This window comes from Triturus cristatus, chromosome 10 (assembly GCF_964204655.1).
Source record: "Triturus cristatus chromosome 10, aTriCri1.1, whole genome shotgun sequence".
Taxonomy (NCBI): Eukaryota; Metazoa; Chordata; class Amphibia; order Caudata; family Salamandridae; genus Triturus; species Triturus cristatus.
Genome location: NC_140593.1, coordinates 609,759,531 through 609,782,437, shown reverse-complemented (window position 1 = coordinate 609,782,437; position 22,907 = coordinate 609,759,531). Strand labels below are relative to the sequence as shown.

General features: G+C 42.8%; 1 protein-coding gene across 1 annotated transcript in view; it reads left to right on the top strand.

Annotated features, from left to right (window-relative positions):
- Positions 1-22,907, top strand: part of APOLTP (apolipoprotein lipid transfer particle homolog) — a 1,292,669-nt gene that overhangs the window by 1,102,987 nt on the left and 166,775 nt on the right. The window contains exons 60-62 of the mRNA XM_085632129.1: positions 481-642; positions 4,834-4,998; positions 8,668-8,833. Of these exons, the coding sequence (XP_085488255.1) occupies positions 481-642; positions 4,834-4,998; positions 8,668-8,833 (493 nt within the window). The remainder of the gene's footprint in view (positions 1-480; positions 643-4,833; positions 4,999-8,667; positions 8,834-22,907) is intronic.

The window sequence follows — 22,907 nt, the reverse complement described above, 5'->3', positions numbered from 1 at the left end:
TTTCGTGTGGTATTTTGCAGGGGAGAGCGCAGCGGGGCATTCATAGGGAAAAAGCTGGGATAAGAGCTCCCGTGTATGAATGCTATTAAAAATAACTTTACTTCAATGTCTTTATTTTTAATTTTGAATATTTTACGGAAAAAGATATTGCAATTCATTAGAATTTAATTATATCTGTTTTTTTTCCCTAACTTCGTACCTTAAAGTCATCTTCATTTAAGTGTGAGTACTTTTTATGTAGAAACTGGCCTTTATTTTTCATTTCTGAGTATGGTTTTAACACAGGAAAGGCCTGGGCAGTTGGTATTTGTAGTTCAGCTGAAACAATGTGACATCTTTAAAACATTGTAGACGAACTGTAGAATCAATTTACATCTTATTTTCTTTCTCCAAAATAACATGTTAGTATCGATTTTGAAGAAACTGTTCAGTGTCATGATTGCAATATCAATCATTTGTGTTTTCTTTATCCTGTTTTAGAGAAATGGTCCTTTAAAGCCAGATGTAATTCAAGCAGAAGCTACTTTGGAAAATCTTTTCCTAACATCCTGCAGCAAAGAACACATACTGGCAAGGATGGAAACAAACTACTTGGACTCACTAGAACACTACACGAGTCTTGGATTCTGTGATCTTCCAAATGTAAGTCACAATTGACACAAGCGGTCAATTTCAATATGGCTATATCTGAGTCCCACTGCACTTCAATTACACAAAGGTAGCTCTCACCTAAGGGTGCAGACTGACCTTGAGTTTGGAATTAGCACGGGTTTTCATACTATCAATTTATGATGGTGCATGCCTCATCTATGGCTGAAGATGTTTACTACATCTCATATTCGGTAACAAAGGTCAATTTCTGCCCTTCATTTGAGATAATGCGGATGTCAATCCTTTATAAAATATGGTTCGTCATATCAGATACTTCAGTTATTAGACTGGTTCTTGCAATTGTAAGGCATCCATCATTCCCAGTTTGAGAGTTTATGGACTTATATCTGCACAGCAGGTTAAATTTGGGTTAGGGATGGATCAGAGGCGAGGTTAGGGAAAGGGATACTCTTATCACACTAATGAGCAAATGCACGGTAGATGCCACGAATGATCAACAAAAGAAGTAGGCTAGTAAGGACTATCATTCATTCCAGTGATGGAATACCCCTCAAATGTACCAATACTGACATTTTATATGCTTGCAATGTGATATATTGTGATATGCAAAGACATTCATGAATATAACTGAATGGAATGGGTGTAGTTTGACAGTTAGCAAATATTTTTAAAATACCACTATTAGCTCTTAAAAAAACTTTGCACACCCACACTATTGCTCACTCCCTGTGTCTCTTTAAATTCCTGACTACTTTGTCTCAAACTGTGCTCAATGCAAGATTGTTATGTTGGAAGACAAGGTAAACACTTCAAGGGCAAGAATTGTGGACACTTGATTGTGCTCTTCCAACTCCTCTGAAAGCTTGCCGTCTCAGCATATACAGACTCCAGAATCTCTTATTGTAACTAGGAGCATGTGAAATTTAGAAAAAGTATCCACAATTATACATAATCATGCAAAATTGGCATTTGGTGCTATAATTCAGCACAAAATGTGGCACACGTACATTTGGATGCAAGGCACATTTTGTACTAAAATATATTGTAAAAAAACAAGCGCCCTAAACAGCAGCCTCCCCTATTCTGGTTGTTTATTTTGTTTCTCTACGCTTGCGCTAAATTTCTGCTATGAACGGCGTGTAATTACAAGGCGTGGTATAATCGAATAATTTAATGAATTTCCCGTAACAGGCGTAACACAAAATTACGATAATTACTTGACATTACGCTGGCGTAATGGAAATTTTGCCCGGGCCTAACTGCAACATACTGTCACCAAGCTATCAAAAGTTGCAAAAGGGATTTGCCTGCTCACGGTGACCTGCGCTAAAGCCTGTCTGATTAATTTCACTGGTTGCTTCTTGCATTTCCGTGGTTGTGGCCAACTGCAGTGTTGCAATGGTGCATAGCTGAAATGGCGAGGTAAGACTCTTTCTGCCATAAATGTCAGCACATACTTGATATTACCACCCTATATTGGCCACCTTCCACCACAAGACCAACAGAATTGAGCCTACCGGATGTGCCCCCTCTTCTTAACCACAGTTGATCCATTGCCTGAAGTTGCAGATGCCAACATGCAGCAAAGCAGACTGACTAATAGGGAGCCTGGCTGAGGAGGTGTTTGGGTGATAAATTAACATGAATCAAATGTATTGTATGAATATTATTTTTTGTGCTATTTTTAATCATTTAATGACTGAATGCGGTACATTTTCAATCCCAACAAAAAGTGGGTTATTATGTCAGTGCTTTGAGTGCAAAAATTTGAAAAAAAGTGATCTTAATGTTCATGTCTCATTTTCGCACTTTTAATCAGTGCGAATTGACTCACTTAATGTATTCCTATTGCAAATTGTCATGTCTTTGGCATTTACATAGGGCTCTCTTCGGTGACTATTGAACGCAGCTGATACTTTTGATATTTTTATACCTGGAATTGTGTAGAAAGGTCTATTCAATTACAATTTAAAGTTTAACAATATGTAGCTTCAATCATATATAATCGTTAGAGCGTAGTGAAGGTTTAGAATGTTGAGTTTGCGGTTACACGCAGAAGAATAACGATGTGTTATACTAAGCTCTGTGTGTGGCGTAGACGTCAGTGAGTACCCAGGCTGGGGAGGATGCTACATTTTACAATGATCATTTTGACCCAATGGGAAGCAGAATTGAGCATAACTGATCCTGGTCCAAAAGAGAGTAGGGAGTGACCTATTCCAAGACCCAGCCACCTTCAACATATAGGATTCTGTTCCCAGACACGTCTAATATAAGACCTAACAGAGAGTTTAACCATTTCTTTATTTTCCCTTTCTAAATATCTGTTGTTCAGCTACAAAATATTATTTTTTGTCTAGCCTATGAATACTGATAGTAGTCCGTAGACAAATCAGATCTCCCCTGGATCTCTAGAACTTACTACACATATGACAACCAGGTAATTTTAAGAACATCTTTGCAGGAAAGACAATCCATAATAACAGACTGGTTAAATATAGCTAGAGGATTGGACCAATCTGAGAATAAGTAATTATTAACATTTTGAAATGCTCTCCTTGCAACTGTGGACATTTTCACTGCAATGAACATTTAACATTTAAAATACAATGAAGCAGTTTATTGCATGTTGGAGTCTTAATCGATTGGAAGCAGTCTGATCATTTGAAGCAACATTGACAATGACAAGTTGCAAAGCAGGACTCTGGAGTATTTCTTCCATGTCTGTGAAGAAATGTATGCTTATATATAGTGCATTCACAATGGCGACTTTTATGATTGAGAAAGGCAGCAATGTGACAAAACGAGTATCTTTTACCTTTAATGCGGAATGTAATAAAGAATGGAGGGTCTCTCATCCTCAAGTACAGGGTCTATGTTTCATTAAGAGAGTTGTGGTAATACTAAGGCGCTAAGCGGTAGCGCTCACCCGTGCACCACCTGCGATCAGATGCAAGCCGGAAAACCACAAATTTGGAGGAATATATATATATATATATATACGGAGGCACAAGATGGCTGACAAAACTTCCTGGTTTGAAGTGTTGGCAGCCAACCAGATCTCAGGCACGAGATCGGGAGGGTTCGCGGATCCACTGCGGGCACAGTTGTATATCTGAGAAATCTTTAAATTTCTCAAGAGCTACTGAACGGATTTACACCATGTAACAAAAAGAGTGCTTTCTGGACAAAGAGCTATATTTTTGCCAAATTTGGTATAATTCCGTTCAGCAGTTAGGGCTGTAGCCATGTCTAAATTTTCCTACGGGAATTAACATGGAGAAAAAGCGATTTGGGACCCCCTTTTTTTATCACCTCCATTTGACGAATCACCCCGAAATTCCCAAGACAGGAGCTGAAGTGTGCGTCAAATTAGTTTTGAAAATTTTGTGAAGATTTGTCAAACGACGCAAAAGTTATTGGCAAATCAGAAACAACTATTTAATAGAAATCAGGTCCTAACTATAACTATATATTATATATATAAGATACAAACAGAATTAGTGCTAAAAAATAGCCCTGCCCCACGCCACATTCTAATTTGAAAGGGGCAAAAGCACCTCTTGGCCTCCAGGTCAGAGTTTATATCAGTAAGGAAGCACACCATAGACTCCTCGAGACCCTGGCTTAATTATCACAGTCAAATTACAGGATAAATTCATGAAGGCCAAATACACTGGACAGCGCTTAGCAGTAATATATGTAATGCATGTGTGTTTGTGAAAGAGTAATGTCAGAGTTTAAGTTAACTATTATGAGGAAGGCATTATAAAAATGGTAATAGTACAATTTTTGTAATATCTTCATATCTATAACTGTGGGAGAAAATGAGTTTCAGCTATGGAAGTCAGTAGTAGGGTACCTGCAGTGGAAATCTGTAACTTTCTTAAGTGAGGCAAATCTCTATCACCATTGCTTTGAGACAAATGTTTCATGTATTGATGCTGATTTGTAAAGTGCTAAAGTAGTTTTCATCAGATGATCTAGCAACCTTTTGTTTGAAAATGCCTCTGTCTGAAGAAAGTGGGGTACGTTATAGACACAGTAATGAAAATTTGGATTTTTCACACATACTCCAAAAACGTACAGCTCATTGGAGAAACATGTTGGCATACAGTTTTAGATCCAAGAGACCACTAACTCAATGATTTACCTGTTAAACTGTGAAACAAAGTACTTGCCATTTTTCCAGGGTATAACTTTGGCAATGTTTAATTGTAGCAGGTGGTTGTCACTGGAAAGCATCATCTGAACAAAGAAGAACATCTCCTCCAATCACAGACCAGGCTTTATTTTTCAACAAATGAAAAAGATGATTTATCGTTTACAGTAGCATTGCGGAATAATGGAACCACCAAAGCAAAGAACTACACGGCCAACTTAGAGGTAAGAGTCCAAAGGGTCTCTTTAATGGGATAGTGCCTGATTTTGATTGAGGTGGTATGTGATATTGTAGTAAATATTATTTTGTTTAAAAAAATGGATTACTACTCAAACTTTTTATACCAACAAATCTGTTTATGAGATTTGGCCAGAGGTCTTGAGTCTTTTCAAGAGACCAACATAAACATTAAAAGAAGATACATTCCATACATTTTAAAAACTATGTATCCATCCCTAAAACGTCTCTGTGATTTTTAAATTATATCCATTGTACTACAGTGTAGTACTCACCCATGGCAAGCGGCATCCATTTTTGGTTGGAGTAACACATATTAGAAAGTTCCTTCACAAATTACAGGGATTGAAGAGTGTCACACAAATGCATGCTACTTAACAGGGCTCTGAGTAAATATAGCAGACTGTTCTTGTTTGGTAAACAGCCATTACAACAAAGCTGTTACCCCGCAAGTTGATACATCGCATGCGTAATAACACATGCAATGTAACAACGACTACCATTACAACACAAACCATTATATTGCATGCGCTTTTAAAATGCATGCGATGTAATGGTTATCCACATCGTTGTGAGAAAACTGGGCTGTTCCGTTTCCTCACAATGACGTGCACCGCCCCTCTGTCGACGCTGGAACCAGGAGAGAGGAACCACGAGGAGAGAGAGATAAGGGGGATTGTGCTTGGGGTGAGGGTTACTTTTTAAGGGTTTACGGTAGTGTTGAAGTAGTGTAGTAATGTTTGTGTAGTATAGGGTTGTGTGTAGGGGAGGGTCATGCTGGGGGTAGTGTTTTAGGGTTCATGGTAGTGTTGTGGTGTTTGTGTAGTGTAGGGAAGTGTTTTTGGGTTTAGGGTAGTGTCGAGGGGGTCGTGCAGGGTAGCGGTAGAGTGTAGGGGCCAGACTGGGGGTAGTGCTGGGGGTAGTGTTTTAGGGTTTAGGGTAGTGTTGTGGTGTTTGTGTAGTGTAGGGTAGTGTTTTAGGGTTTAGGATAGTGATGTGGTGTTTGCGTAGTGTAGGGTAGTGTTTTAGGGTTTAGGGTAGTGTAGGGGGGTCGTGCAGGGTAGTGTTAGAGTGTAGAGACAGGACTGGGCTGGGGGAAGGGGGAGGGTCGTGCTGGGTGTAGAGTGTTAGGGTTTAGGGTAGTGTTGTGCTGTTTGTGTAGTGTAGGGTAGTGGTTTAGGATTTAGGGTAGTGTCGGGGGTCATGCAGGGTAGTGTTTGAGTGTAGGAACAGACTGAGGGTAGGGGGAGGGTCGTGCGGGGTTAGTATTTTAGGGTTTAGGGTAGTGTTGTGTTTGTGTAGTGTAGGGTAGTGTTTTAGGGTTTAGGGTAGTGTAGGGGCATCGTGCAGGGTAGTTTAGTGTTTTGTAGGGGGAGGACTGGGGGTCGGGGGAGGGTCAGGGAATTATTGTAGTGTCGGGGGGTTGTGCAGGGTAGTGTAGTGTTATTGTTGGAAGAGGACTGGGGGTCGTTGGGAGGCTCTTGCAGTGGAACTACATTAGGGATTAGGGTAGGGTAGGTTGGAGACACTTTCCTTGCAAACGTTTACCATGAATATACCTTTACCACGCATGCCTTGGCGTTGAAATGGCATGCGTTGTAAAGGTATAGTCATGGTAAAATTTTGCGTTGTAATAGTGCTCGTTGTAATTGACATCGCGTAGTAATACCCGTGTTGTAAAGGTATGCGTGGTATTTCTATGCGATGTAACGAGTGCTATTCTTCTTGTTTCTCTGCTCCTAACAGGTGTGGTCAGGATTATAGGACAGGCTCGCTCTACCCTTACTGAGGTGCACTCTTACCCTGGGGACTGCACAGGTGGCTTCCCTTTCAGGGCAGGGTGATTGGTAATACAAACCACAGTAGTAGCACATGTGCACCACACAGCGCACCCCACATACACAGGGGTGTCTTGCAATTGGGAAGTACTAAGCAGATATGAGTGGAGATGCTCGCCTATCTGAACTGCCGACCATGGACTAATGACTGACCATCACCACTTTAGTTAAAGACAACAAAACTCCAGTCATTTTAGTCCTAAAATTTTCTTTTTCTCATCCAATCGGTTGAGCACTTTGTGAACCAGCTGAGAGCCCATCCGAATAAAAGGTGCTGCTAGGAGAGGGTGGTAGCTGGGAGAAAACAATGGGGAAGAAGAGAGGTAGAAAAACGGTTACACACAGGAAACTGGAGATGCGCCTCGGTCCTTCCCAAATGGTGCACCCTGATCACACACAGTGGGCACTGGGTAGTGATGCACAGGGATCAACACACAACATCTGAACAACACAATTCCCCAAGATATCCATATGCATGTGGGCTGCTCTGAGCAAACCAAAATTGACTAGAGCGCATGCGGCCTGTTCTGTGATGTGGCCTGATAAGTGACATTCTGCAGTGCTGCAATACTGCCCTGTGGATTCAGCACTCTATCACCGACGCCCACCAGTCTCAACCCCAGAGGCTACCTTTTGCTTCATGCTCGGGTTCACGCTCTCATCCAGGTACTTGTTTTTTTCCTCCGTATTTTCTCCGTTTCCTGCTGAAGGTCACCTTCAGCGCCCAGATACCCCTAGGAGTGACAGTGTTGCGCTTTACAAATGCCGTTTGATTGATTGATTGATTCATTGATTTAAAAGGGATGAATGCTTCAGCCCAGGCAGCCAAGAGAAAGGCCCCAGAACAGGTCTACCAGCTGCGTACAAATAAAACACTGATTTTCTGAGTATCAGTCATTAAACAGAGTCTTAAGGTGAAGTCTGATTGCTTTGAAGAAACCTTGGAGGCTTGTTGGACTTAAAGCCTGGGGATCATTGTGGCCCACTCTAGGGAGACAGGACGAGTTCACCTGGGCCGGAGATGCTCTTCAAATGTACTGCTCTATTTAACACTGGCGATACTTTGTTTACTAAGGGAAACTGCCACAGTTACGGAATGGACAATCACTGCTTAGAGAAAATAATACACATGTATAATGTATGTATATTTAAATGATTAGCAAAATTGACTGAGTTCCATTGTGAGGCTTTCTATGAAACGCAGAGACATTTTTAATTGCTCATGTAAAAATATTAGAAATTTGTATGGAAAAAAATGTAAAAATTAACCTTTTCTCTGTTTTCAGCTAAATGTTTGCTAAAAAAAAAACGCAATTGACTTTTTGCAGGATTTTCTTTTTCGAATGGCGTGTAGATGTTGTGATAATTATCTCATTTTTTAAAGTCCAGTAGTCTGAGGAATGAAATGCACCTGCTTCATTAGTTAACTCTCGTTACAAGGTGTGTCTTTTCAGATAGGGCATAACATGTTGATTTTGGTTCCTCGATCACCACAATCTGTATGGATCGATATTTACCAGACATTCTCCCTGGTACATTGAGTAGGTTTCTCCTGCCGCAATTTAGCTAAGGAAAGGTGTGGGGGGTGTGGCAATTACCACAAACATGCAATTTTGTTTCCTATGGGATGGGAACTGAACAAGACACTCATAATGAGGCTTCTGCATCACTACAGATGTAACTGAGAAAAAAAAAATTCAAAAAATTTCATGAAATTGAAATTTATCCATTTTCCCCAATTACACTATTAGAATATCACATCACACGAATTCACTTAGACAGTTTAACAAACACTATGTTTTTGTTCTCGCACAACAGCTTAAAGCCTCAGAGAGGGTGCACATGGCGGTGATGGGGAGGTACACCACATCATCCACTCGTGGCCGCATCTTGCTGGAGGGGAATGTCGATGGAAAGGAGAAAGTACGATTTGCCGCCTCCAAAGATAAAGGCTGCCTGCAGTGCTCAGTGGAGCACATAACAGGTAATGCAGCCTGAATGCGTCACCAAACCAAGATGGTGTTAAAAAAGCAACAAACTCTGTTCATCTCTTTTCCATTTGCTTTTTTTTCACTTTGATATTATAACTGTGCTATAAACTTCATAATAGAGTTAATATGTTTTATTTAACACCGCTTAGTATCCGAAAGCAGTTTGCCGCAGGGATTTTATTCATCCTGTTAACTAAGCCAGAAATTGTCAGATTGCACACATCTGATCAACAATGGTCCTAATAAAGGCCTCAAGGCCCTTCTGGTTATATTCAGCGTTCCAAAGTTATGCTCTCTGAAATAATTCAGAGTCCTTGATGTCGAGCCATGTGTTGCTCAGCGTTCTTGAAACAAGAAGTCTAGTATGAGAGAACACTGTTCATCCTGAATAAGGAGTAACCTTTGAAAATGTGTCTGAAAGGTTATTCCTATAACTGCCTCTCCAAGGGCGATTGATCTAAAAGTAATTTATCTAAAAATATAAAACTATACTAACAATGTTGCAGCATTGCACACAATCAAGGGCCAGCTCGGAGATATGACCCGAATGTAATTCATTTTAATAGAATATAAATGAACACATTGCTTTTAGTTAGGATGCCAGAAGACCCCAATAATTGGCAAGTCTTTAATTTAAAGACATATATCAGATTTGACTCTATCCCATAGATACTTCTTGCTATAGATTCACTATATTCTGAAAAGGTTCGGGGCACCATATTGGATTTGGCAAAGTAGCACCCAACAGGGGCATAACACAGGCCCGTGCAACCCCTGTGGAGCAGGCGGGCCCCTAACCCTTTCGTGGGCCCCGGACCCACCAGGGGTCCCCTTTTAGTCAAAGGCCAATGAATATCTGCAAGATATAGGAGGCTCGGGGATTTCTCCTCCATTCTGCAGAGGGTGCCCGTCATTTTGTGTTACGCCATGGCACCTACATCAGTGCCTGAGGGAATAAGGGGATACAGTTGCTTCTTTGATGCCAAAAAAAGGGACTGCATCCACCTTACAAAAAGCGACACACATGCCCTTTGATGTCAATCCCTATTTTAAGGTCAGGTGAGCATCATAACTATACCTCAAGACGGGCTCTAGGTCTCCCCTTCAGCCATTTATTTATTTTGCTCAGCCCCCTTGAACCATCCATGCCTAAAGAGTGTGTCATTTACATTTTTTAAGGCCTGAGGAGTACTACAGTCTCACCATTTATTATTGATTATTAGGTATTTTAGTCTAAATGCATGAGCAGCGCTTCCCATTTAAGTGAATAGAAACAGCCATGATGTGCGAAATCAAAAACACGCCTCGATCAGTATTTCTTTGTAAATGTGATTTGTGCTCCTGAAAGTGTTTCCTACACCTGGTGTTGTACCACGGGTAAATTTGTGCCTTAATCTGATTTTGCACATACTCATGATCTCATGCTCCTACAGATTTTTCATCAGGCGTGACTTGGCACTAAAGTGAATATATGCGCCTAAATTAGTATTGGACCTAATGTCCTTGGTGTGGCTTTCCCCCAAAATCTTTCCTTCTAGCCACCTGTTTTTGCTGACTTTGTTTTTGTTTGCTTTAGGACTCTGCAAGGTCTTGTGTTTTCTCTTTTAAACTTGGTAACATTGGCTTACAAGCAAATTACATATTTAATTTACGTGTAATTCCCTAGTAAAGTGGTACTTCATCTACCCAGGGACTGTAAATTAAATGCTACTAGTGAGTCTGCTGCACTGATTGTGCCACACACTCAGTAGTCCTTTAAACATGGCTCAGGTCTGCCACTGCACAATGGATTAAACCCAGATCTGTGACTTGGGGTGAATGATTGATTTGTTCAGCATTCTGTCCATCATTTGTTCTTTTTGCTTTTATCATCCTCAGTGGGAAGAGTATGCCAATACATGGGTCCCGTGCTCACTGTGCCACTGGATTCAAGCTAACCTGGCTGATGAGGGGTGATACCCTGAAACCCATTCCAGTATGCTTGTTTCAGGTCCAGGGAGGACCTGGCCTGGCAGTTGGGGCTGGACTGTTCTCATGGGGAGCAGGGTCAAGTCTGATTGGCATATAGCTGGATCCAAACTGGGGTGGCGTGGTGAGCAAAATTATGATGGATTAAACCCAGATCTGTGACTGGGGGTGAATGTTTGATTTGTTAAGCATTCCATCCATAATCTGTTCTTTTTTCAGTAGTGGTCCTGCAGCACTCATTGTGCCACCCACTTAAGTTGCCCTTTAAACATGTTGCAGTCCTGCCACTGCAGCCTGTGTTTGCAGTTTTAAACTACAATTTCGACCTGGTAGATAAACCATTTGCCAGGCCCAAACCTCTCTTTTTATTAAATACACTTCACCCTAGGGTAGGCCCTAAACAACCCAGAGGGCAGGGTGCAATGTATTACTTTTAAGTTTCACATGCACTGGTAGTGTAAAACTCCTAAATTCGTTTTTCACTACTGTGAGGCCTACTTCTCCCATAGGATAATATCGGGTTAACTTAGTGCATTAAATAAGTGATAACTTTCAATTGGGAGCAGGCATGAATGTCTAGTTTGGTGTTTTAAGAATTGTAATTTTGGTGTTTGCCTCCTGTATCCTGGGTCACATGACTAGGTATAGTTGGCAGTTGGTCTTTGTGAATTGCTCCCAGGCAGTGAAACAAAGGCCTCAGATGTTGGCAGGAAGGGCCATCTCTGACTTGATGAGGGGAAGGAGCTGTCACCTACCACAATTGTACATCACAAAGGGTTTGATGCTAGTTTATTGTGACCCCAGGCAATCCGGGACCAGGGCAGGCAGGCAGGAAATTCCCAACACCTCTCGGGTGGAAACCTCCAGAACTCACTTCTCTGAAAGCAAAATCAAACTGCATATATGTCAGTATAAATCAAAGTAGACTCAACCATACCTTTGCAAATGATCAGACAAAGACAAACTCCTCTTCATGCCAACACTGGTCTGTCACACCACCAGTGGTTAATGAACATTGCTGTTGGTGCTCCTCTTTCCTAGAATTCTTCAAAGGCTAAGTGACTGCCCCTGAAGACAGAGAGTTTTTTCCCCACCTTACCCCATTAGGCCAGAAGAAAAGTTGTTTTTTAGCTCACTTTTCTTGTGGAATAAATAATTCCAATGTTTTCCAGTCTCTGGTGGGGACAAAAGTTATGAGTTCCATGTATAGATGTCAGTTGATTGGTGTGGTTATTTTAAATTATCAAAAATACGTTCTCCTCCAAACAATAAATTGCAAGTGTATTGATAACCCATTCTGGCATGGCGGTACCAGGCAAAGTTCTACTATGGTTTGTAGGCTAAATTGCAAGACCACAGAATCAACTACCATGGATCATTGATCCATGGGTGAGATAGGAGACGCCCCTGCTTGTGCAGGTTGGAGTCTCTTCTTCTAGCATATTCCATTCCAATGGGCCACACTCATTTTTTCTAGACTGATACCGCTATTTTTTGTTGTTGTTTTTTTTTACTCTGCACACTGAAACACCTCTAACTAGGCCCATGTGCATGCATTCTGACCCTAAAGCATTTCGAAATTGGTGACACTCCTAATTTGCATATTTAACTAACATATAAGTTACTAGAATATGGTACAAATGTGTACCCAGGGCCTGAAAGTTAAATGCCATTAGTGGGCTGCAGCACATATTGGCCACCTCTAAAGTGACAATGCAAGGAATGTTCCAGGCCTGCCCCTGCAGTCTGTGTAAGCAGCTTTAAAACTGCCAATTTGACCAAACAAAATAAGCCTCTTGCCAGGACTAACTCTTCATTTTTAATACTAACAAGTTACCCCTAAGAGAGGCCTTAAATGATTAGGTATGAAGTGTCTCCCACAGCTGAGACAAAAGGAAAGGGGTTGGTCATCTGGGCTGTGGCGAGGAACTTAATTAACTTTATAGGATGCCTAACCTGTCACTGGCAGATGTAGCTCACACCTGGGTCTACCCTCTCTATTATTCAGCAAGCCAACATGCACCACTCTCAGTGGGAGAGGATCTGCCCCCAAAACCAGTTATCATAGCCATACCTGGGTGGGCACAGGGAACCCTACACAGGGGAAGAAAGCTTTTGCCATGTTGGTTTAAGGCATAGAGGGGCACTGTGGGATATCTTACAGTAACACACAGAGGAAGTTCTGCAAAAGAGGGTAAAGTCACCCCCGGGAATGTTTAACACCTTGGTTAGGGGCTGTCCAGGAGTCCCCCAATCCACAGGCTGTCACTGGGGACAAATGTGGCACCCCCAGTACCCTCTGTAGAACACTACTGGACCTGTGGAATACAGAAGAATGACTGCACCTGTGAGGAGAACCCCAAAGGCTGGACATGCTTCTACTTGTACCCCGGACCAAAACATGCACTCCAACAGTAAGTTGGCTGATCTCGTATTAGGATACAGTGACAAAAAAGCTGCAAGAAGCCACTCTCCTGAAAAGCCCTGCTGACCAGTTTCAACTGGACATGCTGGTGGCTTATGTTGGAGTGAGCCCAGACCCCTAATTAGGGTTACTCAGGTCCTGAAAGACTTTGCTCGTGTTGGAGTGTACTTCTCCTGCCCATGCACCAAAGCCTGGGGCCTTAAAGAACAGGCAGAATACCAGGATCACTGTGTCGAGCTGAAGCCATTGAAGGTGAATCGCAGGTCAGATTCAACTTGCTGGACTACCCCACTAAAGGAAATCTGTCTTCCAGAAAGGTGTGTAAGACTGAACATAGAGGGCTTCACCGAGAGCGACATTGAGTCGAAGCTGACCACCATCAAGACCTATCTGGGTACGGATGCCAGACTTTGCCAGAATAGAGCTTTACTGCGTTCATTGAGGACTGCACCAGAACACTGCTCTTCGGCAACCGGCCGTTGTCAAATCCCGACTTAGATCTTGCTTGCCCTGCCGACGACTCATTGACAACTACTTTTCCCCCTAAAAATGTCTTAAGTTTGAAAGCAGCTCTTTGATCAGGACCTACCTGGGCCGCAGATCCAACCTACACTCCATCGTGGTTGGACTCAAACTTTACCCTTATCTTAGTCTAGCACAAACAGTTGCCCATGGTTGGTGCATTTGGTGCTAAAATGTTATTCAAACTCTGAAAATTCATACGCCCCCGTATCTTCTCCCCATTGAATTCATATCTCTCCATACCTTCCCTTCATTGGATTTTTGTTTAGGGGTCATTTTGCTCATTAAAATATTCTCTATATTGATAAATTGGATATGGATTTTTATTGGATTGCGTTTTTGACTTTTTAACTGTTTTGGTACTTCTAAATGCTTTGCACATTTTCTTAAGTTAGACCTGACTGCTCTCTGCCACAGCTAACAGAGGTTCAGCTCAGGTTTAAATTAGTGAAACCATTAATGTAACAAGGATAGTGCCATTATTACTTGTGGTGGACTACTATACTTCCCAACTAATAATCCACTTTCTCACAAGACGCATTAGTCTTTGGAGAATGACAGGAGTTAGGTGGAATGGGTGCTGAGAACAAAGTAGTACCTGATTTCAAAATGGTGCAGAATTTATGAAGTGCATGAATCTACAGATAGGCCGTTACATAGCAATCAATCTGACGCCAGGTGGCCTTCAGTCTGAAATTAGTAGATTCAGAATGTGTTCTGTTTAATATGGGTAATAATGAGGCTTACAGGGAAATGCCCCAGCCAACCAAAGCATCTACTCTGTAGTTTCATCTCAAATTCAGAGGCTGAATATTGTGAAGATATGCAGCAACAGGCAGTGTCCACCACAGTTGCAATAGAACACAACTTGTGACCACTGATTTGTTAGTCCTGGAGAATGCTTATCATGGCAAAAGAGGGACTTATTGCAAAGGAAATGTGTGTATTTTCAAACCCCAAGAACATCTGAGCAGAATAAGAGCTTCAAAGCAAATGCTAGAAAGGTGTGAGGCTGTGCAAGATCCTTGTGCACTTATGAAACAATCTGGTGATGGAGCCGCAACATAAAGATGCACAGCAGCACAATTTCTTTCAACAACAGTAATGCATGTATAAGTAAAGAGAGGAACCCTTGGTAACCCAAAGGACTAGAGTTGAATCACAAACCAAAATCAAAAGATGTCCTCTGGGAGAAAAAAGAAGGGAAAGTCCCGTGCTATTTTAGCTATCACTTAGCATACATTCACCACTCCTATTCAATCACGCATAAAAATACAAATTTTTTTTTACATGTTTTAATTGTAACCAAATGCAGCAACAAAGGCCTTTTGGAGTTTTAACCAATACTGATTGACAAAACACTATGTGTATAGATTTGTACAATAAATTGAAGTGAAAAAAAAGTTTCTTCGTGACGTGAGGAATCTGTGTGCCAATACGGATAGATATATGCGTGATTGAATAGGAGTGGTGAATGTATGCTAAGTGATAGCTAAAATAGCACGGGACTTTCCCTTCTTTTTTCTCCCAGAGGACATCTTTTGATTTTGGTTAACAACAGTAATGCCCCAGGGCCTGATTCCTTACCATTTTATGTATGTTACATCATTTTAAAAGAATGGAGCGATGATGACAAACCAGTGTGCCTAAGGTTTGTGCCTACATGTTGTTTACTTGGAAGTTTTACATTTCTAGCCATGGCCAATAAAAAAATGCTTTTCTAGCTAGATGTTCCTCCCAGGTTGTAATAGCACTGAAAGAAGCTTCCTTGGTTGGTCAATTTGATAAGAAGGTGGAAATGGTATTTGAACAGGTCTTCTCAGTGCCTAACCTTGCTATTCAATCAGAGGCCTGTGCTTCTTATGATAGGTGAAGCTTGCTGAAAGACTGCAAACAAATATTTTACATGATGCCGAAAGATTAAGATTCATTCCAAATATTGGGATGACCTAGTATATTTAGGTTTCAAGCTCTTAAGAACCCAGTTGAAGGAGTTGGTCACAAATTTGTCGGAGGACAAAATGCAGTCTATTTATTTTTGATAAGACACTATGGGAGGGTCATTGACAGGTGTCTTCTCCGAACTACAGATGGCTCTTTCAAGGAATAGACCATGATCTCAGTCCTTATTCATATTCAAAGCCCCATTTCAGACATGCTTCTCTTCCTCTCTTCCTTCCTTGTTCCTTTGCACTGAAGACATTTCAAAGTCTCTGCTCTTCAGGAACATTAACTAGTAGGGATCTGGTACCATCATTGTCTGCATCACAAGAAAACTGCAACCGCCAATCAATGGGTGATGCCAATTACGAGATTCTATAGTTAATCAACTTTCAGCCCATGAGTAGGAAGATCACGTTTTAGCAGACCCCTCAGGTAAAATGTTCAGAAAAGAGTAGAGTCCTAATGGACATGGTTCAGACATTATGGGAAGAGATGCAATCCCAACAAGGAAGACAAATAAATGTCGATCCTTCTTCCTTTGGTTAAAAGGGGCATGAGAGAAGTCAGCACAGACCAGGATTTGAAAGCTGGAAACATACATTCTACAACCTCCATTCAAAATGTTGAACCTACAGTGAATCATACCATTGATCCAACCAGCAGATTTTTGACTCTAGATTTAAAGGGTGACTGCATAATTTTATACAATTTCAGTGGGCTCAGCATTTTAAATGAAAAGTTCAGCTTTTGTTATTGTCAGTTCCAGAACAGAGGGGCAAAAGGGTTTCCTTTTTTAATGAAATTTTGTTTGCTGATTTTTCTTTCTGAAAGGGATAAGAAGGTACTTCTCTGGTGTTCAAAATTATTTGTGTACATCACCTCATCATCATGGAAACACCCACACTGGACCCAGTTTAAGATGTGGACTGGTCTAAATAAGGGTGCATACTTCTGACAGTATGACCTTAGTCGGAACATTTCTTCATGTAAAAACGGTGTCAAGGGTCCATAATCAGTTAACTGCCTTGTTAGGAAATGTACAATACTAGTATGCAGTGGTCTCATCTCCCACCCTCGTTGCTACTGTGCTAAATCTGTCATTGAATAAACCTTTTTTTTTTTAAATAGACAATCCCACAGAAACATCATAGGTTTTCAAGGTTTCTTGTTTCTAACCTCTCTGTAAGTTTATCCTTGCCCTTCAGTAGATGTGCTCCCTCTCATGTCCTGGCACAAATCAGGCAGCCACCACTTTGGGCCTCATTAAAAGGTTAATGAGGTGGTACCCATTCTTGCACTTCTTGTGATAACTTCTCGCTACACTTTTTCCCATGTTGTGTCCCCCAATCACAAGGGAAACATTGAGAGACACAGAAGTGAAGCTATCCCCTAAACCAATGATGGATTGCTTTGACATGAGATTTGATGCAATAATTTAGTGATTGAGAATCCTTGATCTAAAGAAGTGAAGAGAGGCCTCCCTTGTAGTACATCTGGTTCCTGAGCACTTGGTAATGACCAGTCATCAGTGTATCGACAGTCTACGTAAGCAGAGAAACATTTGCAGCACAATGGTGCATCAATGGCTTGTCCCAAAAACACGTGGGGCGGAGCTAGCCACGGAGAGAGATGGCTGCGTTCTGAGCGAGCTCCTCTTGGACGCTGGAAATATCCTTCAATAATCCTACATGCACAGAAAATCGGAGATGAGGAATGGTGGGAGGTGACGTGGGCAGACATCGGGCACCTTCATGAATCACGAACATCGATCCTGAAGCAAATAAAACGTTGCGGAGCGGCTCTCGGTGAACCGGGGCCCTGCCGGAGAAAACGAAACCGAAGCTGCGGGCTTAAGTGGGAGGTCAGTCCGGGACGCACACAGCACGCAACACGGCCGCGCGGCATGGCCTAGACTGCTACGATCGGAACGCTGACTCCAGGGAGGCAGAGCGGTGAGTGACCAGTTGACGATCTGACCAAAAAGCGCTGTTGCGGAGTGTGTGGCAGGAGAGAGGCACACGGCTGAACAGGAGGAACGGGGCACACACAGGAGATATAGGGGGTAAGCAATATCGCGCAGACACACCGACCGCACCTGGACCTGAAGTGGCGATTCTCTGCGGTGCCGCTGCAACGGACGATTTTGCAACACACGGCTGGTAGAACTGCACAGCGGGGAGAGGAAATAGCGCTGCCCGTGTTGGACGCGCCAAGCCGGGGCGGTGCACCTGAAGTGGGCGAGAGGTGTGATGCGGGGCCTCACCACAGACCTACGGACGCAGCACCTCACTGTACACGTAGAGCGGGCCTGGGCGAGGAACACACCCTAAGTACTTGGCCACGTGGAACTCTCTAGTCCACAGGTGGGTGACCTGTGTTAACGACGAGCAGGGGAAGGGTGAGACGGAACCAGTGGCCAATCGATGAGACCTGTGGGGACACTGTAATATCTTCCTTGGACCCTCCGAGACTCAGGGCCTGTTTTTTCCTGCTCCCCCTACGTGCAGACCGGCTCTGCATCTAGGTTACACCTACTATGGTCAACATAAACCTCACTCCAATTGGACAGCACGGAGCAATTATTTGACGGTGAGCTGGGCAAATCTGGGCAGGTGAAGAAGGGCGGCGCAGGCGGACTGCCCTAAAGCACTAGCTTACATGTTCTATCACGGAGAAGGGAGGAAATGTGCAATGTGTCAGTATAACCAAGTGTTCCCCCTACAGTTTTAATTTGCAAGCGCGCCGAGAGCGGTACCGAGGGCCTATACCCAGCAGAAGGCTAAATGCTGAGTTGTGTGTCTACATGCTAGGTATGCAGCACGCACTAAATACGACAAACTTTTCTACTGCAGTGATTTCTGTGTAAGACCACCCCCACTGCTTCCATTTGTATGCAACTATTCCCTATAGAGCCTCCTTTGAAGGTCAGAGATATTTACACCATGGGCAAGACGCACGGAATCAGCCCAAAATAGCCTTTGAACAGGCGCAAAAACAACCTGATCACGGAACAGCCGACCAACCATCGACGCAATCAACAACAGGGGCAATGGGGGGAGTAATAAATGATGACGTACAAGCTATGTTCGCCACGATCCAAGCCACACTGACAAACATTGATGGTAAAATAGACTCACTAACGTACAGAGTTGACAGGATTTCTGAACACATAGACAAACACACGGAAAGAATAGATATGGCAGAGCGCAGAATATCCGAAGCTGAAGACAATCAGGTGCAGATGGACATGAAACAGGTCAGGATGGAGAAACACCTAGTGGCCATAACTGCAAAAGCAGAGGACTTGGAAGCGAGGTCCCGAAGAAACAACATTCGCCTAACGGGAGTGTCGGAAACGACGAACACAGGACCAATGCTCATATCCCTGCTGGGGCGAGAAATGTTCTCCGATATATTCATAGTCGAGAGAGCGCACAGATCATTGGCGCTGAAACCACCAACTGGCTCGAGGCCAAGACCGATCATAGCAAGAATCTTAAATTACAGAGACAGGGATGCGGCGCTTAGGAAGGCCAGAGAGCTGGGCAAATTGAACCACGAAGGAATGGATATATCCCTCTATCCCGACTTCACAGTATCTGTTCAAGAGGCGAGAAAGAAATTCGGCATAGCGAAACAGAAACTGAGAGTCTTAAACATACAATATGCTATGTTGTACCCTGCCAGGCTTAGAGTCACGGATGAAGGGAAATCAAGGATCTACAATGAGCCTCAGGAAATGCTGAAGTTCCTCCAACAGAAAGGTCAGCGGAGTACGCAGAGGAAATCGCCAAGGGGAGATCAGGAAGAACAATCTATTACATCGGACGTTGAATGAGAGGGTATAGTATGTCTTTACCATTGATTGACTGCACACTCGGAATGTAAGGATTGACATAGTATGGACCTAACAATGAGGTAGCAGTTGCTACGTACAGTTGGACTATCAAGACATTGTTTTTTTGGTAAATCTGTGGCGACCACTCTACGCACTGATGCATACCTCTTTCAGATGTGATGAGGGCCTGCCTACCAATAAGATTCGATTGCAGTGACAGGACGATATGTACAACCAGATAGGTCACATGATTAGGCTTGTTTGTACTCTACTTGGAACACTAACGTACAATTTATTGATCTAAACTGGGTCTCTGGTTTGTGTGAATCCTGTTTGCTCTTGCTTACTATCCCACTGGACACTATTCGTAGAAGAGTTACAACATGTTGAGTTTCTGGTATTCTAGTTGACAAGGCGTTTACCCAGGTGAGGTTTCCCCACAAGAAATGGGATGGCAGCTCTTGCCCTTCAGTGTGAACCACACCAATTTATTCATTATGTTTTTCTTTGTATTTGCTGTTAGGGGATGGGGGGACGATGGGGAAAATGTTGAATTGTTCGAGGGTTGACTCCGCTACATGGGACAGGGCGGAGTGGGTGGAGGGACGGGGATGGGAATGTAAAAAAGTCCGGTCGACGTTGAGTAGGCGTACATTGGTTTTATTTCACCAACACATGGACTTCACAGCGGTGGAGGTCACAGAGTGGGATGGCGATAGAAATGGCTGACGCAAACTCAAACACCCGAAAACTGATGTTCATTACATGGAATGTTCGTGGGTTTCAAAATCCGCACAAGATACGTAGAGTGCTGGCATACTTAGATCGGCATGGCATCGACGTTGCCTGTCTACAAGAAACGCATCTCACATCTCTCACGGAAGCCAGGGTGGGCACGAGATGAGCGACATATCGTATCGCGTCCTCATTCTCAACATATGCTAGAGGTGTGATGCTGTTAACTTGGCGTGGCACTCCCTTCCAACCTATAAATACTATCAAAGATGACCAAGGTCGGTATGTAATAGTACATGGAAATTTTGGGGGTACAATATTGACAATATTAACGTCTTATGGCCCAAATGATGACAACCCTATTTTTTATGAAGCCATATGGTCCAAACTTAGAGAACTAATATGGGGAGGAGATTTTAATACATGTCTAGACCCGGCCCTCGATAGGTCGACTGGTAATGAAGGGTATGGCAAACAAGCTGCTAGAGCACTGTAGGAAGGCATGAACACATGGGAAATGACTGATATATGGAGACTGAGGCACGGTAGACGTAAAGAGGGTACCTTCACATCAACGACACATAACACCAGGTCTAGAACAGACTACTGGCTGATCACACAGGATGCATGCACATGGACTAGGACGATTGGACACCTACCCAAAACATTGTCTGACTACTCACCTGTCCTCCTCTCATTGGAGGTCCCTACCTATGTACCTAGACAGTTCACATGGAAGCTACAGGGAAGCGCCCTACTGGACCCTGTGTTTCGTAGCGAACTGCACCAAGCCATAATGGACTATTTTGATTTTTATTCGGGGTCAGTGGATAGTGCAGATCGCTATGGGAAGCATTTAACGTTACGATCACGGGACATTGCATTAACAAACATGCTGGCATTCTGAAGGACATTCAGCAACAACTGAACATGATTGAAAGAGACATTGCACGATTAGAGGGAGAACATACACTAACACAAAACTCTGCGCTGCTGGGAAAAATAAGGGAAAAGATGGATGATTATCACAAATTTGCAGGAGACGAAATAAAATACAAATCACGTGGATTCACAGCACGTACTTATGGAGAGGGCAGTAGACCGGGACGAGCCTTGTCAAGCAAAATTAAGCTGGCACCAACAGCGTCCTACATCACACAGATAGTAGATGAAGACAATCACAATCTATATGACACCTCATCTATTTTAGATTGCTTCAAGAACTATTTCTGTCAACTCTATGACATAAGAATAACCGTCACTCCACTAGAAATTAATCAATACCTACAAGATATCGCCATAGCATGGCTGTCAGATACTCCTTGGAATTTTTTGAGTCACCACATCACTAAAGATGAAATCATAGACGCAATAAACTCTCTCCCAAATATTAAAGCTCCTGGTTTGGACGGGCTCCCCGGAGAATTTTACAAAGAATACAGTGATTTGCTGATACCATATTTAGCCGAAGTGTATGAGGAAGCATATGAAGACAGCAAACTACCTGCTTCACTAAGAGAGGCCCTCTTGGTGGCACTTCCCGAACAGACAAGGACTCCACTAAATGCGACTTTTACCGGCCGTTATCTTTAATCAATATTGATGTAAAGATTCTAGTCAAAATTATCGCAACCAGGATGCAACTCCTGCAGGAGAAACTGGTACTGCCAGATCAACCAGGGTTTGTACCAAATAGATCCACTACACACAATCTCCGCACTATCTTTGCACTGTATCACCATTTAGACCCAGAACTCCCAGCTTCAGCGGCCCTATTGGATGCGGCGAAAGCCTCTGATTCAGTCGAATGGGTGTACATGTTTTCAGTGCTACGCAGCATGGGTTTTCCAGTGCCATTTCTGAAATGGATAGAAATATTATATAAAGATCCCATTGCCAGAGTTAGAAAAAACGGGCACACATCGGCTCCCATCAATATAAGACGAGGGACGAGACAAGGCTGCCCGCTCTCTCCTATCTTATTCACGTTAATATTAGAACCCTTAGCCTGTATGATCAGACAGAAACAGTCAGAGACAGCATTGCAATTCCATCTATGCCCTCTCAGCATCTCCCTCTATGCTGACGATATGGTGCTTTTCACTCGACATCTCAATACACATTAAATACACTTATTAGGGAATATGTACGATTCGAACAATACTCAGGCTTACGAATAAATTCACTTGAGCGAGACACGGAAGGACGCGCACGGCCAGATCCCGTAAATTGATCGACTGGCAACAGATTCCAACCGACCAGTGGAAGACTGCAGCCCTTAAAGAAATTAACGCAGGCTAACTGTGCCTGATGCTCCCGAACCACAACATGAATCACATGTCCATCGCAGAGACTTCATAGCAATCTGCGCCTTGGCTGCTCCCCCTTGTCCTGAGGAAGACCCACCTAGATGCTGATCATAAATTGCGCTATACTTTGGGTCGAAACGTCGACGCATCTCATATGTCAGCACAGTGCCCATGATTATAGCGCAACCCTTAAATGGACCCTGGGACATATGTGCTAAAATTGTAAAGACAAACAATTAATTTACTTTCCCTGCTTACTGCACCTTAATTTTTGTTTTGTACATAGTGTTTTGTCCGTATAACTTACCACCACATGTCACCACAGT